At 44.9% G+C, this 16,662-nt stretch overlaps 1 protein-coding gene across 2 annotated transcripts in view; it reads left to right on the forward strand.

Moving 5' to 3' along the window:
• The window catches only part of HIVEP3 (HIVEP zinc finger 3), a 279,229-nt gene that overhangs the window by 205,184 nt on the left and 57,383 nt on the right, over nucleotides 1-16,662 (forward strand). For both annotated transcript variants that reach the window (XM_074850720.1, XM_074850721.1), the window contains 2 exons: nucleotides 1,821-7,481; nucleotides 11,605-11,750. In XM_074850720.1, the coding sequence (XP_074706821.1) occupies nucleotides 2,364-7,481; nucleotides 11,605-11,750 (5,264 nt within the window). In that variant the 5' untranslated portion in view covers nucleotides 1,821-2,363. The remainder of the gene's footprint in view (nucleotides 1-1,820; nucleotides 7,482-11,604; nucleotides 11,751-16,662) is intronic.

Here is a 16,662-nt window from a genome sequence, read left to right on the forward strand (position 1 = left end):
GCAGGTCCTGGGAAGATATGAAGCTCATGCTGGAGGGGAGCAGAACCTATATTTGGGGAAAAGAAAGGTGAAGTTTAAGGATAGGACTGATTTTTTGTACATTTACCTAAGATGTGGGTGTCACAGATGGCAAAGTAAACCACTAATCCAATCAGTAAGAGATGACATCTCAGAACAATCGGTCTCACTGAACTGAGACCTTAACGTGGGATGTGTTGCCCATGTTGAGTCCCCCATTGGCATCTGCCTCTCTCGGTGATAGTATAGGGAGTTGTGTCTGAGGACTTGAACCCTGACTTTTGGCTGCCTGAAAAATAGACAGTTTTTAATCAGTTTTGTAAAGTCTAGTTGGTCATGATGTGTCCTAGGGTGTTACCATACCTTTAAACTCTGCTAAATTAAACTAAGTTACCTTACACTCCACGTCTCTCTTTTCTCATTGGATGTGGAGTGTCCACAGAGTTGTAGGAATGAATAAGGAGTGGGTAAACCTTGGAAGACTTCGATGTTCAATGCAACCAACCTCTTCTGGTGGCTCTTCAGGGTTGCTCCTCAGGATGAAGTCGAGCCATTGTGCAGCTAAAATCTCAGTCCCCTGCACTTCCCTGTTTTTCTAGGTTTGCACTTCAGCCCCATTCCTGCACCCTCCCCCTGCATGGGGCAGGATCAAAGCATCAGGGCTTTGAGCAATATCCCATAATTAAACCAATGCAATTCTGTCATAGCAAGGCAGTGCACCCTAAGGCAGATAACAGCTTCGTAAAGAAGGAAGACAGTTCCCTTCTCATTGTAAGTTACATGTATCAATTCGCTTCACTTAAAAAGCACCATCCTTCTTTTCCTTAGGAGTATCCCACCCATTTTCTGTTCCATCTCTTGGTCATCCTGGCTTATTTCAGTGGAATCAGAGTATTTCACAGAATCCCAGAATCCCAGAATCGTCTAGGTTGGAAAAGACCTTGAAGATCATCCAGTCCAACCATTGACCTAACACTGACAGTTCGCAACTACAACATATCCCTAAGCGCTAAGTCAACTTTACTCCCCTCGTGTCAAATTTCCTCCCCTCGTGTCTTATTAATATCTGTATTTGCCAACAAGGGTGGTAGGTTTAATAGAGCCTCCCATTCAAATTCATTGTAATAAGGGTTCCCCTTTATAGACAGCCAATTTCAACATCCCGCCTGTATGAAATACATGCATGCTATAGAAGGTGGATTTGCACCATTGTTTGGTAACAAAAGGCAGGAAATTAAAGAGGCAACATTTCAGTAAAAAAGCGTGTGTGCTTTCTCTTTACCTGCTATTGTTGTAAATGACACTGAAGATTATTGCAAGCTTAAGAGCGGATTTTATACAGAAAAGATTTGCTTTTATTTGTCAGGAATGTATGTGCTACATTAGGCAGCGCTTTGTATTTAGTCAGCTTTACTGTGTGTTTGGAAGGGAAATATAATTATAAAAATTGTAAAACCATGAATGTTTGCAGGAGATTAGAAGGAATTCAAGTTTGAAACCATTTTAATACATTTTTCAAAGCTGTGTTTCAAGTTACTGTCTTTGGTTACTGTTAGAGAGCCAGGTTATGTGTGCATTAAACTGAGCGTGAGTCCCTGAGGTTTGACTTAGTATAATTTATGTTTAGATTACCATTAAAAGTAATGTCTCATGAATGGTAGACATTCAATCAGTTATTCTGAATTACTTTTGTGCAAAATATTTACTGTTATCCTCTATAGAAGCAGCAGCAGCATTTAATTACTTAAATACAAATGCTAAAGTAATTTTTTCTGTTTGTTTTCTTTTGGATGTAATTACAGAAATGTGGGAAATACTTTTCCAAGGCTTTTGAACTCAAAAGTGGAACAGAAGGAAGACACAGGGGGACATACACCGTTCAGTGTTATTTTCCTTACACAGGAAAAAAAGATCATTATGAGATGAGCACTAAAGTCTCAAGTTTTCAAAGGTTTGCATAACAAACAAGAGACACATTGTGGGTTGCATCTTGACTTTGAAGGCTTGCCACTGTCAACTGAAATAAAATGGCAAGGTTTAAAGCCTTAACCAAGTTCACAAGGAAAATATTTGGACTAAAAGTTTTGGAAAGTTTTCTCTCTTTGAAGTAGTTTGTCATGTGTTACCAATGTGAACTTTATTGACCTTGAAACATTTTTTTTTTTGAATCAAATAGCAACTAGTGACACTTTAGTAAAATCTTAAATCAACAACCATCTCCTGGCGGCTCCAGCTTCGTAGCAAATGCAGGCAAAACAGGGAATCTACAGAAGAGACCTTTATTATTCGTAAATGAAGCCTGCCAAAACCTTCCCGAAATAGCATTCAAAGACCCTTTTAAGGTCATGGATCCTGAACAAAGTCAGAAGAGCACAAAAAAGGCTGAGGAAAGTCCAAGAAAGAGGCTTCCCAAAGGAGAGGCTTTCCAAGCCAGTATTTCATCCGCAGCTACGTACCAGGGCAGCTCTGCTTCTTCACAAGGAACCCCTCTCCGAGATATCATATCGCAGCAGCACTTTTCTGGTTCTTTGCCGATTCCAAGAGAGGAGTCTCAGGAGAAGACTGGACATCAGAAGCAACCTAAGCCTTCCTCTTTTGAACATCCTCCCCACGTTTCGCAGCTTCAGCAGCACGCACTGTCACCAGCATTTATGTCTCCGGGGAAACCAGAGCATGTCCTTGAAGGTCCCACATGGCAGCTAGTTGATCCAGTAAGACCAGGTCCCTCTGGCTCCTTTTCATCACCCGGGCTTCACTCTCACCACGGCCAGCTCTTACCTTCCCATTCACCAATCATTCCTGGAGAGGACATGCCGTCCGTTCAAAAGGTCTATATCCCTCGCCCTTCGCAGGTTTCCTTAAAACAAGCTGAGGAAGTGCACAAGAAGGAAAAGAAACCTCAGAAGCCAGGCAAATATATTTGCCAGTACTGCAGCAGGCCTTGTGCAAAGCCAAGTGTGCTCCAAAAACATATCAGGTCACACACGGGTGAGAGGCCATACCCTTGCATTCCATGTGGCTTTTCTTTTAAGACTAAGAGCAATTTGTATAAACATAGGAAGTCTCATGCTCATCGAATAAAAGCTGGGCTGGCCTCAGGGATCGGAGCGGAGATGTATCCATCGAGCTTGGAAATGGAAAGGATTGGTGGGGAGGATTTTGAAGAGCCAACAGAAGGAGAAAGCACAGATTCGGAGGAGGAAACGGGTGCAATGTCGGGCCATTCAGTAGAGCTCTCACCCAGGCAGAAGCACACCCTGTTGTCCAGTAGTTTGCTGAGTGGAGGGAGCCAAGGCTCCAGCCACGACCGGTGTTCATTATCTCATTCCAGTATGTCTCAGTCTCTTGAGGACAGCACCCAGTTTGTGGAGCCATCGTCAGACCATGCTCTGAGCCATAAATCTGAAGATACCCATACTATAAAGCAGAAGCTTGCACTCCGCTTAAGTGAACGGAAGAAGGTCATAGATGAACAGGCTTTCCTGAGCCCCGGGAGCAAAGGGAGTACTGAGTCAGGCTACTTCTCAAGATCAGAAAGTGCAGAGCAGCAGATCAGCCCACCAAATACTAATGCAAAATCTTATGCAGAAATTATTTTTGGGAAATGTGGTAGAATTGGGCAAAGGACTGCAGCGTTAGCTGCAAACACAACCCAGGGGTTTCCACACCTGTCTACCGAAGAGAAACCTAGTATGGTACCATTATCTGTGCCTAGAACACAGGTTATTGAACACATCACTAAGCTAATTACAATTAATGAAGCTGTTGTAGATACCAGTGAAATAGATAGTGTTAAACCTAGAAGAAGCTCTTTATCTAGACGTAGCAGCATTGAATCTCCAAAGTCTGGTGTATATAGAGAACCGTTTCAGTTTGATATCAAGTCTGGTTCCAGTAGCCAGTTGGATGCATCGAAAGTGTTGACATCCCACAGTGAAAAAATTAAGCCCGAACAATCATTGTTGTCACTTCAGCAATCCCACAGTGCCACAGAGACAGTGCCTCTCCTAAGAAGCCACTCAATGCCTTCTGCTGCATGCACTATAAGCTCCCCACATACCTTTAGAGGTAGCTATTCATTTGATGATCACATCATGGAGCCTGAAGTCTTAAGCCGCAGTCAAGCTTTTTCTTCCCATCCTCGAATGCTAAAACGACAACCAGCTATTGAGCTACCTTTGGGAGTAGAATACGTCTCGGAGGAGGTTAGTTCTGCAAACAAAGAAACTGTTTCCAAACCTCCCGAGGAGCCTGAAACCAAGGAAAGCGATCTTACCAAAAAGTCACGGAAGGGTCCGAAAGTTAAAGGGTTCATGTACGAGTGTAACGTATGTGGTGCTCGGTATAAGAAAAGGGACAATTATGAAGCCCATAAGAAATACTACTGTTCAGAACTGCAGCTCTCAAAGCCTCGTTCTTCCACTTCCCATTCCTCTTCAGAGACTGAGAAAAGTGTTGCAGATCCTGACACGTGGCCCCAGGTGATGCATTACAAGCTAGGGAGCAGTTTGGAGCTCACCCCACTCCGAAAAAGACGAAAGGAAAAGAGTCTTGGTGATGACGAGGAGCCTCCAGCTTTCGAGCTGTCTGACACTCCCTCCTCCAGTACTGGGCCAGGGACTCAGTTTGCAAACCCGACATCATCTGATGTGGCTTTAAACCTAACCCGTGAATCCATTAAGTCACCAGCAGATCCGGGTAAATCCACACCTTCTGATGTCAGTGGCAGCTTTCATTCCAGGAATACCAAACCGGCTTCGAGTGCAGAGAGCAAAGAGAGAAGAACAACCTCAAAGGAGATCTCTGTCATCCAGCATACGAGCTCTTTCGAGAAGTCTGACTCTATCGAGCAGCCGAGCAGCTTGGAAGGAGAAGACAAACCCCTGTCACAGTACTCATCTCAGCCGACACCCCAGCACAGCCGACCGCCTCACTCCCTGCAGCCCAAGCTGGTACGGCAGCCCAACATCCAGGTCCCAGAGATTCTGGTCACTGAAGAGCCTGACAGACCAGAAACAGAGCCAGAGCCTCCTCCAAAAGAGCCAGAGAAAACGGAAGAATTTCAGTGGCCGCAGAGGAGCCAGACCCTTTCTCAGCTGCCTGCAGAAAAACTCCCACCAAAAAAGAAGAGGCTGCGGCTGGCAGAAATGGCTCAGTCCTCCGGAGAGTCCAGTTTTGAATCAGTCTCTCTCACCCGAAGCCCAAGTCAGGAAAGCAGCATATCCCACGGCTCCAGCCACTCTGTCTCGTTTGATCGTGAAGATCACAGCAAGTCAGAGTCAGGTAGCCAGCCCTCTGAATCCCACCCAAAGCCTCCTGGCGTTGGCTCACATATGTTGATGGTACCAAGCCACCATCATCATTCCAGGGAAATGCGGAGATCTGCTTCTGAGCAGACACCGAATGTGTCCCATCCTTCCCAGATGTCAGAGACCCGCAGTAAATCATTTGACTACGGGAGCTTGTCGTCCACTCCTGCCTCAACACCCGGCCCCTCAGCCTCCTCAGCTCCCCAGGAGAGAAGGAAATGCTTTCTAGTTAGGCAAGCATCCCTCACTAGACACCCAGAGCACGAGCCAGACTCAGCTCCAACAGGCCGGCCAGAGACAGAAGATCCAATTCCGTCTTCAAGTAAATCTCCTTCGACAAGTTTGCCCCATCAGCCGACATCTTCATCCCCTTTGCCCTCTCATGGTACTTACCCAAGTGAAAAGAGTCAGCCAAAAGACAGCCCTCAGCCAGCATACACCCAGCCATACACAGAAGCTCTGCAAGTGTTTCATCATCCTGTACCACAGCTCACGCTGCATGAAAAGCAGTTCATGTCCCCACAAGTTTCTATCTTTCCCTACCAACATCTCCTGCCGCAGCCAGGGCAGTCTGCAGAGCTCTTTGCCACACACACTATGTCTGATATCCTCTCTGCTCAGTTCACCATGCCTCCGATTCCTCCTTCCATATTTCAGACCCCACCACTGCCTTTACCACAAACCCTCATCCACCCAGGCCCACTTCATATTGCTCCTCCATTAATGTCTCACCCTGCCGAGGTGCCGTTCAGGCAGCATCCTTCATTCCTGCCGGTGCATTACCCTGGCTCCTCACCAATCCCTTCAGCCTTTTTTCTGCCTCTTCAGTCTCAGTTTGCTCTCCAGTTGCCAGGTGAAGCTGGTGGACATTTACCGCAGATCAAATCCAGTTTATTCCCAGCAGCAGGAACCTCCAGTCTTTCCCCGTGCACAGAATATGGCTCGGACAGTAGATTGCATCCTCTGACCTGCACAAGCCCTTCAGTGTCTGTATCCACATCTCAGCTCGTTGTTCCTACGCGGTCAGACCCAATGGTGTCGCTTGTTGTCCCCGTGCGCATACAGACAAATATGCCGTCCTATGGGAGTGCGATGTACACGACGCTTTCCCAGATTCTGGTCACTCAATCCCAGTGCAGTTCCTCTTCTATCGTTCTCCCAAAATTTGATGATCGCCAACCCAAGGGTACCCTGGTCTGTAGCGCTGATGTTCATGGACTAGGTTTCGATCTGGCACAGATGATCACAGAGGATCAAAGAAGCATTTTCCAGAGCCCTTATCTGAGAGTGCCCTTACCCTTACCAGAACGAAAAGGCTATATGCCACTCACCTCCCCATCAGACAGTGTCCTCGGAGTGGAAGGAGGCCCATCAACAGTTGGTGGAAGCAAAAGGATGCTTTCTCCAGCTGGTAGTTTGGAGCTGACAATGGAAACACAACAGCAGAAGAGAGTGAAAGAGGAGGAAGTGTCTGAAGCAGAAGAGAAGTTGGAAGTAGTGAAGCCACCCAGTGCAATAGAGGAAGGGAAAAAGCAGGATAAATCTCACTTTCTTGCAGAAAGCCAAGGCAGGGTAGAGGTTGAAACACCACCTAGTTTGTCCTCAGAGCAGTCAGAGCCAAAGGAAATCCCAAGTACTTTGCAGCAAGCTGTGTCCCATTCAGGTTCTCCAAGTTTTGAGACACTGGAAGAGTATAAGCAGCCAGCTGGCAAGCAGTTCCTCAGCAAGGCACCTTTGCAACCCGTGAAGAAAGAAGACTCCAAAGAACTGGTGGAGCAATCTCCACCAAACCCTCCAAGCCCTGCACCTCTGTCTGAGGTCACTCATAGTGCAATGAAGTCTCGAGAAGGTACAGATACGAAGAAGGTACTTCAGTTCCCCAGTCTCCACACAACCACTAATGTCAGTTGGTGCTATTTAAACTACATAAAGCCAAATCATATCCAGCAAGTTGATCGGCGGTCTTCAGTGTATGCCAGCTGGTGTATTAGCTTGTATAATCCTAACCTTCCAGGTATATCCACTAAAGCAGCCCTTTCCCTCCTGAGGTCCAAGCAGAAGGTGAGCAAGGAAACCTACACCATGGCTACTGCTCCACGTCCAGAGGCAGGCAGGCTTGTCCCGTCCAGCTCCAGGAAGCCAAAAATGACAGAGGTAATGCAATCCTATATATTTCTCCTCATCCAATTGGATACATGGGAAGAGGGGGATGAGGGATGGGGAATTGCCATTCTTAGTTTAATAGGAATTTATTCATCCCTCTCTCAGTTTGGTAAGCACTTGTTCTCAGTGAAACTTTTAGAATGAAAAAGCTAAACCCCACTGTAATAAAAAAAAAAAAAAAAAAAGGCAAGCCTGCTCCAAGGCAACGTGCCATATTTCTGTTCTCCAGTTTCTACTTGCCTTGTAATCAAAAGAGCATGTAGGAGTCACCACCGCACCATGAACTGCCACTGTTCAAGCACAAGGATTAGACTTGATTTGCATTTGTCTTGATATTTCAAATAGCTTTACAACTTTTTTTTTTTTTTTTTTTATTTTTTTATAAACGCTGTTATAATTCTCTACATTTTGCATGTTATAAATGAAAAAGGATTACCTTGGGGAAATGGGATTCTGTCTGGTTGTGCATCTACTGATCTCACATTAATGAACATGGAGAGGCATGCTTAAAAGTATTTAAAAATATTAAAGGGAGATTTGCAAGTGTATTTAGGCCCCCAAAGAAGCGTAAAGGCATGCAGTGACATTTATAAAAGTGCCTCAGTAGGTTAGACACGGAGTCTTGTTAAACCACCCGTGTTGTTTGGTCCATTTAGTTCATGTCCTTAGCTGTCTATCTGCATTTCCAGGTATCTAAGGATAATTTATACCTGGTCTTTAGAGCTAAGGGGAGCAAGGCAAACGGCTTCACAGGGGCAGAGCTCACCAAAGACATTGGCCGTATGGGCACAGAAGTCTTTAAGACAGATCTGGTAGCTGCCTAGTGTTACGTATCTCATTTTGAGGCCAGACTTTTCCCCTCTTGGTTAATGCTGAACCATACAGATCCCTTTAATCCAGATCATGTTCACGTAGATTAGCAAACAGAATTGCTCTAAAGATTTTGCAATTTGATATTCATCTCAAGTCAATTTATATTGACAGATTATTCATTTTATTTCTGTATCATGAAATGAACTCTGAATATTAAATTTATCATAATCGCTGCTGCAGCTGCTGCTTATAAATATGTCTTAAAATACACAGCAGAGTCACTTTGATTCAATAAGTCTTTATTTCTATTCAGCATTTCCATCATTCTTCTGCAGAAACATAAAGACAGACTTTCTGGGGACATAGGAGCAGATAATTACCTGTGCAGTGCAATAACCACACTAATGCTTGATATTTATGCACTCTTTTTGAAAGGATTTTATCCGAACGGTGTCGTACCATCCTTGATTTCATTCTCTAATAGAAGTGCCTGTGCTCCTCTGAGCTTTGCTCTTTGACGTGGTGCTAAAATGCACACCAAGTGTGTATTTCAGAAATATGAGACCCTCATACCCTCAAGTTAAAGGTTAAGCTCTAGACAGGAATGGTTCAGCCCTTAGTCATCAAAATACATATTTCACTGCATGCATTTGCTCAAAAGACTCAAACACCTTTTAGACAAAACCCTATAAGCTGTCTGGTGGTGAAAGTTAAGGTTTTCATGGTACAATTTGCAAAAGTAAGAGTTTGTCCTGCCAAATTCACCTAGAAAATGGCCTAGCCTAAATCTTATACTAATACCTGCTGCTTAAAGGCGTGCAGTTTGCAGAAATTAAGTTAATTTCAATGGAGATAAATTGACCTCATGCCAAGCAGAGAAATAATTTTTGATTAGATGATCAGTGGGAGTGAAATCCTCAGTTTAGTTTTTAAAATACATATGACTGGCCCAGGTTAGGAAGAAGCGTTGCTGGTTACTCAGGAAGATGCGATTAACAGGAGCTGCATAGCAGTAGCATCAATCAAAGGTTGAAAGTTCAACTTTCAGTTAACTCTGCTCTAGCTATTTCCCTTAAACATTTTCTTCTTTCTGTAACTGTAAGTTGTCAGTCAACACAACAGAAAATGTAAAAGAGCTCTAATATTTTGTACCATTATGCATGCAGCAAGCTACTAGCAAGCAGTAGTACTGTATATACTGTCTACATACTTGGCTTGGTTTTTAAATTGCCAGTGGGATTTACTGAGCAGATCAATTCCGAAGTGACCGTAGGCTCCAGTGTGCATGTAGGGATGGCTAATTACACTGTATCGGGCTTGCAGACTTTGTAAATTAAATGAGACTGTAAAAGGGGATAGTGGTGACTGTATGATTTTGGCTCTCTCTGGTGCCTTTCATCTGTCTATGTTTTGTGCTTTCAAAAGTTGCAATAAATAAACCTCATGCTACATCTAGAAAGTCAATTGTTTTGTATTCCTCAGTAAATAAGGAACTGAACTGGGAAGGTTATCGCTAGCATTGTTATGAGCATGTAGCTCATATCAGGAGGTGAAGTCATAACGGCCAAGGTTTAATTTTTGAAGGTGTTCAGTGTGTCTCCTGCCACTGATTTCCCCCGAGCACAGACATCTCCATGCCCAGAGACACCAGCTTGAGACCATTTCTGCTGTTAAATTGTTAAAATGGTTCCTGGCACTGTTCTGTCCTGGGCTGATAGCCCTCTCCCAGGCAATTCCTGGGCACATTGAGGGAGACAGCACAGCACAGGGACCATTCCCAGGAGGCATCTAGGAAGGGTATGTAGGTCTGTCTGATGGGGTGGACATGGGCTGATCTGCGTGAGCTGGCCCCAAGGGCAAAGAGCAATCCCGGGTGCATTTAATGCTCTAAGCAGAGCTCCTGAAATTACTGGGCAAATTTGAAATGGTTGACCTCGGTTTTGCAAAGCTACATTTTAGTGAGTCCATCCCTCCTCCTGCTGAGAATCTGATGGCAGTACCAGCAGCATGCTGCTGTGAACGCTGGGTTATATCCTACTAAATTTTGCATGTCTTGGTTTGAGCTAGTCATTCTTTGGCTTCCGGTATAACCATGGGAGACAAAGAGGCACCTCTTGGGTGATTCATCCCCCCTTTAAGATAAGTGTCTAAGGTAGGGCAGATGAATCACCCCTGAGAGCTGCCACTCTTTCCAGCAACTGTAAAGAGTCAAGGGTGACCGGCTCTGCTTTAGACTTCTGCCAGGTCTTTCAGGCCAAAATTCCTCTAATAACCTGGTCTCTCAAATGCCTTCAGTCTGTTTTCATAAATTGTATATAAAGTGAGGATATGGGTAATTCAGTTGGACTTCAAAGATATTCTTGCACTTGTGTAAAAAGTAATGTGGGTGAAAGGCAATCTGCTTTCCTCTTTCAGAGCTTTGGAGGCCCCTCTTATTTGTACTGTTAGGTTGTAGGGGGGCAACATCCCAAGATTTCATTCCGGGTGTGGAGACCTCCCCTTGCATCGTACAGAGCTAGAGAGGCAACTCTAACGTTTAGGTCCATCTACTATAACAAATAACATTAAACATGCTAGATGAGGTGTCACTGCATGACTTAAACTTTGGTCTAAACAAGGGGTGGCAAGCTTAAGAGTCAAAAAGCAAATTTTACCCTGGGAACATCTGGGGAGGTTGAGGATTATTTTCTCCCATTGGTTTTGTGGCTTTCTCTGTACTGCGCCCTTGGCAACAGGGTTTTGGTGAAAGGAAATCACCCGAGAGCTTTGACTTTCAAGTGATTTATATCCAGTTTAGATGGCTAAAGTCCAAATTTGTGTGAGTGTGTGTGCATGGGGGGGAAACGCAAAGGTTGAGGTTAAATATATGAATTTTGCAGATGCCTTCTCTCTAGACCTTTGTAGATGTATGTATTAGAGAGAGGATTATCCAAGGACAGAGCAGTGGATTTGGGAGCAGAGACCCATGGCTCCACCACACGCTCAGAGTGACCCCAGCCCAGATGCTTCTCTTTATGCCTCAGTTTTCCAGTTGGCAAGAGCTGGATAATACTGAGCCACCATATGCAGGGGGTGATTTAAAAAACTTGTAAGTGGTCACAGTAAATATAACATAACCAGCAGGGCTCAAAATCCAGAAGCAGAGGCCCTGTTTGTTAAGAAGATGTCCTAATTACTGCACTTAGCTGTCAGGAGCAGCATGTGTGGTAGGTTTCTGGCTCTTTCTGAGGCTGTTTGGTCTGTGTGTCTTAGAGTGATTTTGTATGTAATCATTGATTGTTTTGCTCTTTTGGGGAGATAGGTTCATTTGCCTTCGCTCCTTTCTAATGAAGGTCGAAAAGATATAACTAGAGCTGAGAAGGAAGAGGATAAAAGAGGAAAATCAGAAGAAGAGGCTCTTGTAACCAAAAGAGGGGAGCCAGTCAGGATCAAGATCTTTGAAGGAGGGTAAGTGTCTCATTTTATTTCTCTTTTTGTCTCACCGTTGTATAGGAGTTACTGATAACAGTGATGGCAAGTCAGTGAAGGTGCCATGTGGAGGTGAGCAGAAGGCCAGATATAGTTGGATTTCAGCTTACTTTCTACAGCTACTGTAAAAACCTGGCTCCCAAGATCAGTAGATACTCCAGACTGCATTAATTTTCTTTTTTTTGACTTGTCTTCAAGTTAGCAAGCACCTTGATCTCTTTTCTGAGTGTGTAGTTGAGTGAAGATGGCTGAAGAGCATACGTATATCTTGTAGGTGTCTCTGATGTGACGGAGGTGCATTCCATATCTTCTAAATCTTTCCAGAGCCTTCTCCTGAAAATCGTGTTCCTAACGGTTGTTACTATTATAAGGAGGATATGAGGAGATCTTTTCTGATGCCTGGGTTTTGGGTGGGGGAGAAAAGAAGAATTATATGTATCTGACTTTAATCCCACCCAACCAAAGTAGCTCAAACCAGAATGGATGCAAGATCTAAATTTATATCTTAACTCTCAGCTCCAGGTATTTCAGAGTACTCTTCAGTAATTCAGCACTGGTCTTATACTACTGTGTATCTTTTAAAAAATAAAAAATCAGCTAATAAGTAATGTGTCTGTGGGATACAATTAAAGATCATCCTTCCTGTGTGTTTCAAAGGGGGGCTAAAGAGATGTAAGAAATCCCTAGCAGGATTCATCAGTTCTGCTTTTGCCATTGGGTGGTCTTGTTTTTTGTGTGTTAGAAAAAGGCTTTAATTAGTCAGTGGTTGTGGTTTTCTGCTGTTACCAGTTGAAGTTTGCTTTTATTTTAAAATATTTCATTAGCAGATGATCAAACTAGCTAACCAGAAGAGTAAAATAGTGCTTTGGGAAAGAAAATCTGCTTGTTTGTTCGGGAGAACTCACCTCTCACCCAGACATAGGCACTATGTGCCCAGCTCAGGTTTAGATACGTGTGGGCAGTGAGTGGTGAATGCAAAGAGCTAAAGTAGTGGCAACCTGTAATGCTTATGACCTGAAGTGATTTAGGGAAGGAGCCAGGGAATGGCAAGAAAGCAACAGACTGAGAAATACAATGGATTTGGTATGTTGCCATCACCCTCCTGTAGCAGATAGGACCCATGGGACTAACTGAGCGCCGGGTTTTGTTGCCTTAAAGCACATAACAAGCCTCTGTTGCCCTTGACTGGGTTGTCCTGGAGCTGTGGCCATTTCAGGGGGACTCTTGGACTCCTTCCTAGACGTGATTAAAGATGCCCAATGTTAACGTGAATGAAGGTGATCCTGCCTCTCGTAGGGCAGCTCTGTGGAGGATTTTTGGGGAGAGATGCGGCGGTGCTCAGTGCTGGCTGCTCCCCGACTGCCACCCCCAAGACGAGCCACATCTCCACGTCCCTGTGTTCGCACAGGGAGGCCGTCTGCATTCCCAAGCCTGGCACAACGGATGCGGAGTCACATTTTCTAAACGACAGACACAAAATAAAGCAACTTTTCCAACATGTTCTGTGTACGCCAGCATCAGGGAACGTATTAGTCATCCTGAACGTATGCTATGTTTTATTTTAAAGTTCCTGTAGCACTGACTTAAGGCAGCCGTCCTTCTGGATGTAAGACAGAATATAGTAGCTGTTTAATGCCAAGCACAGGCACTAATGTAACACACCAGGTCGCAGAAATAAATTTTATACCTAAATTACATGGCATATGCACTGCTAAGAGGTTGGGCAGGAGAGGCTGTTGTCCTGAGGTGCTCAGTGCATACCTGGCGGTCCATGCGTAGTTCCCGCAAGGTTTCTGATGTTGAATTGTTCAGCCTCAGCAGCTTGTGTCTGCAAGGATATTTTCTCACAGTGAAGGAACGAGTCTGCACATGAATCTGCAGGGTGCCTAGTGCTTTGTGCAAGATACTAAATGGATCAAACCCCTTTCCTGTCCATCTCTTGAAAATGTTTTACAAAAAGGGCATCCATTCTCAAGACATTATTTCACAGTCTTTTTTTTTTTTTTCCCCATAAAAATTTTCTCCTTGTCTCATTTTTCCCCTTATTGGTTTCACATGGTCTGCTGCTGGCTAGACCCATCCTTCCAGTGGGATGCAGTTGGTTTCAAATCTTTTGGAGCCATCCCATGCTTTGTTGTCTCAACCAAGGAGGGAGATTATAAAGAAATTCAACTGTTCCAACAAAAGGTGAACTTGCTGCAGCTCTTTTAGCTCCTTCTTCCCCTCAGTTTTTATTTCTTTAGAGCTCTTGCCTTTTTCACTGCCATTTTCAACACTTGCTTTTCCCTCTGTACAGTCTTCTGGCTTCCTCAATCCCATACCTGCCTTTCCCTCATTGCTACATTGCTTATAGCCCTGCCAGGACCACCTCTGCTACCTTCCCTGCTGCTGTCCAGCCTGCTGGATAGAATCATATTTCCTGGCTTTCAGCGAAGACGAGAAAAACCAGATTTCATACTTTCATCATACCCACTACCCATTTTTAAGGAACGAACTGATGAACGTGCGAGAGGCTCTCGGAACGTTCAGGGCAGCTTGGCTTCCCTTGCAGAGTCTCATTTGAAGATACCTCCTCCCTAGCTATGAAATCAGATGGTTGATCTGCTTGTGTTTACCCACTGGGAAGTGTTTTGGAAACAGCAGCTTGCAGATTCCTTGAACATTGAAGTATGTTCATACCTGGGTTTAGGTTCAAGGCTCAGTAATGCCATGCATGGGGTTTGCTCAGGCTCAGTTTCTTCCCTCATCACTCTTTCCATGAAGGATGTCAGTCGGCCCCTGTGGTGCCATCTCAGGGTGTGGAGTAGTGGCCACTGGGGCTGTCAAGAGGACCTGGGTGGTGGAGGTGTTCCGCTCCGGTTGAGTTACCCAGCCATTTCAGCATGTACCTCCCTTGGCCTCCTGTGAAGAAGAGGACCTGTAGTCCTGTGTGTTGTGTCTCTTGGTTTCTTGGGGACCACAGGAGGGACCTGTGTGGTTCTGCCTTAACTTTTCCGCAGTTAGCTGTAGACAGGATCCACCAAGTTTTCTGTTTGGCTCCTGTTTAAAGAACAAATTCCTCTTAGAGAGCAAGTCTTAAGATCACTCCATCTGTAATTTCAGCAGTGGCTTTTTACTTGAAATCCTGAAATTTTGTAAGACTGGGTATACCTCCATTGCAACCAGTGTTCACCCCCCTCCCCACGAGCACACCCTCTGCACTTGACTGTGAATGAGGTGGGAGTCATTTAACATCCCACGCGCAGGCTGGGTGGTGCACAGTCTCGTTAGGTTGTGTTTGGGAGAACCATGCCTTAAACAGCCAGGTCAATGTTTGCACTCCTGAAGGAGCTAATAAAAATATTCACTGAACTTGTCCTGAGGGATACTGTGGTGGTTTTGAGCAGTGAAAATGATCTTTGAAGGTCAAGCTGGCCAGCATTGTTTCAGGAGAAGTGCCATGATTCCTTGGTGGCTCTGTGTCACCTTCATCAATCCACTCTGGTACTTTGGAGGCACTGGGCCCATTCTGAAATCTTACATCATGAAACTGTAGATTGTATTGACCTGATTTGAGAGTGAGGTCCATGATGGTATCATGGTCTTGTCAGGGAAATGTTGCCTGTCTACTGTGCATTAGCATTACTATGATGAAATCTGATAGTGGTGGGGTAGTTACAGTCAATATATGTTCTTCTATTTCATAGCCAAACTCTCTGTGCTTTTATGGGGCCCATCAGCTGGTGTATTGCACTAGCTGATTGCAACTAGTATTGGGATAAATGATGCCAAGATATAGAAGGTTAAAGACCACTAACCTTAACTGACATCCCCAAACCAGTGTCATGTAAAATGAAAACTACATCAAAATGAAGGCTCTCTTTTGAAAACAGTTCTATTTTCTTCCCTCTTTAGGGAAAAAAACCTTATGGCTGCAGCCTTATGGTTGCAGACCTGAGTATCCTTGCATTCACACCTTAAAAAATACCTCCCCTTCACACCATCCCGTGTGTACAAATCCACACATGAGCAAGAACCCATGGTGATGTAATGTAGTGTATCTTTTAACTTTAAGACTGATGCTCATAGTGCTGTTGTGACCCAGGCTGCTGTAGTCGTCGGTTTAGTCTGACGCCGATGTGAATCCAAGTCCTTCACTCTTTGTCCTCACCAGTAAGTAACAGAGAGTTGCAGGTTCACCAGCCATGGGATCTTCTGAACTGGGGTGCTGAACCCCTTCCTTAAATCACTGCTCCCTTGAGCCTGGGCAAAGCCCCTTCTGCCTAGTACAGTACAAATAGCTGGGGGATTGTAGGAGGTTTGACCATTGCATTCCCTAGAGAGCTCCAGGGCTGGAGGGGTTGAGGCTGCTGTGCTGCCCTTTGTCTCCACGCTACAGGGCTGCCTGTGGGATTTTAGGCAGGCAGGAAGGCGATGGAGCCGTACATCTGCCTCACTTAGCCTGCCTAGTGAGAGACTTTCCCCTGGGTTGAAGGAAAATGGAGAAGCCTTTGGACTGTTTTATCAGACTCGAACATGACTGCTAATTAGTGGATGCATAAGGAAAAAAACCCAACCTTTGGGGGACCCATTAGCTGCATGCAAACCTCCCTTCCCCCAGCTCTCCTCCCATTTCTTGCCGTTGTGGACTCACTGGGATCTGTGGTCAGCTTCTCCGTGGTGATCTCACTCCATTTCTATGACCGGCCACAGAAACTGCAGCTCCCACCACCCGCTGACACACACCTAATGGAAAATCCCTGGCACAGCAATGTGAGAGTTTTATTACCCTAGAGAAAGCCTCTCTGTTAAACAAGCAAAGTTTCTCAGCGTGTAACTCCAAACCCCTGCGTCGGACCAGGGTCGCTCAGGGGATTTCCTTTGCTGCTTAGATGAGTTCTAAGAATTCACC

The sequence above is a fragment of the Strix aluco genome, chromosome 26 (assembly GCF_031877795.1).
Source record: "Strix aluco isolate bStrAlu1 chromosome 26, bStrAlu1.hap1, whole genome shotgun sequence".
Lineage (NCBI taxonomy): Eukaryota > Metazoa > Chordata > Aves > Strigiformes > Strigidae > Strix > Strix aluco.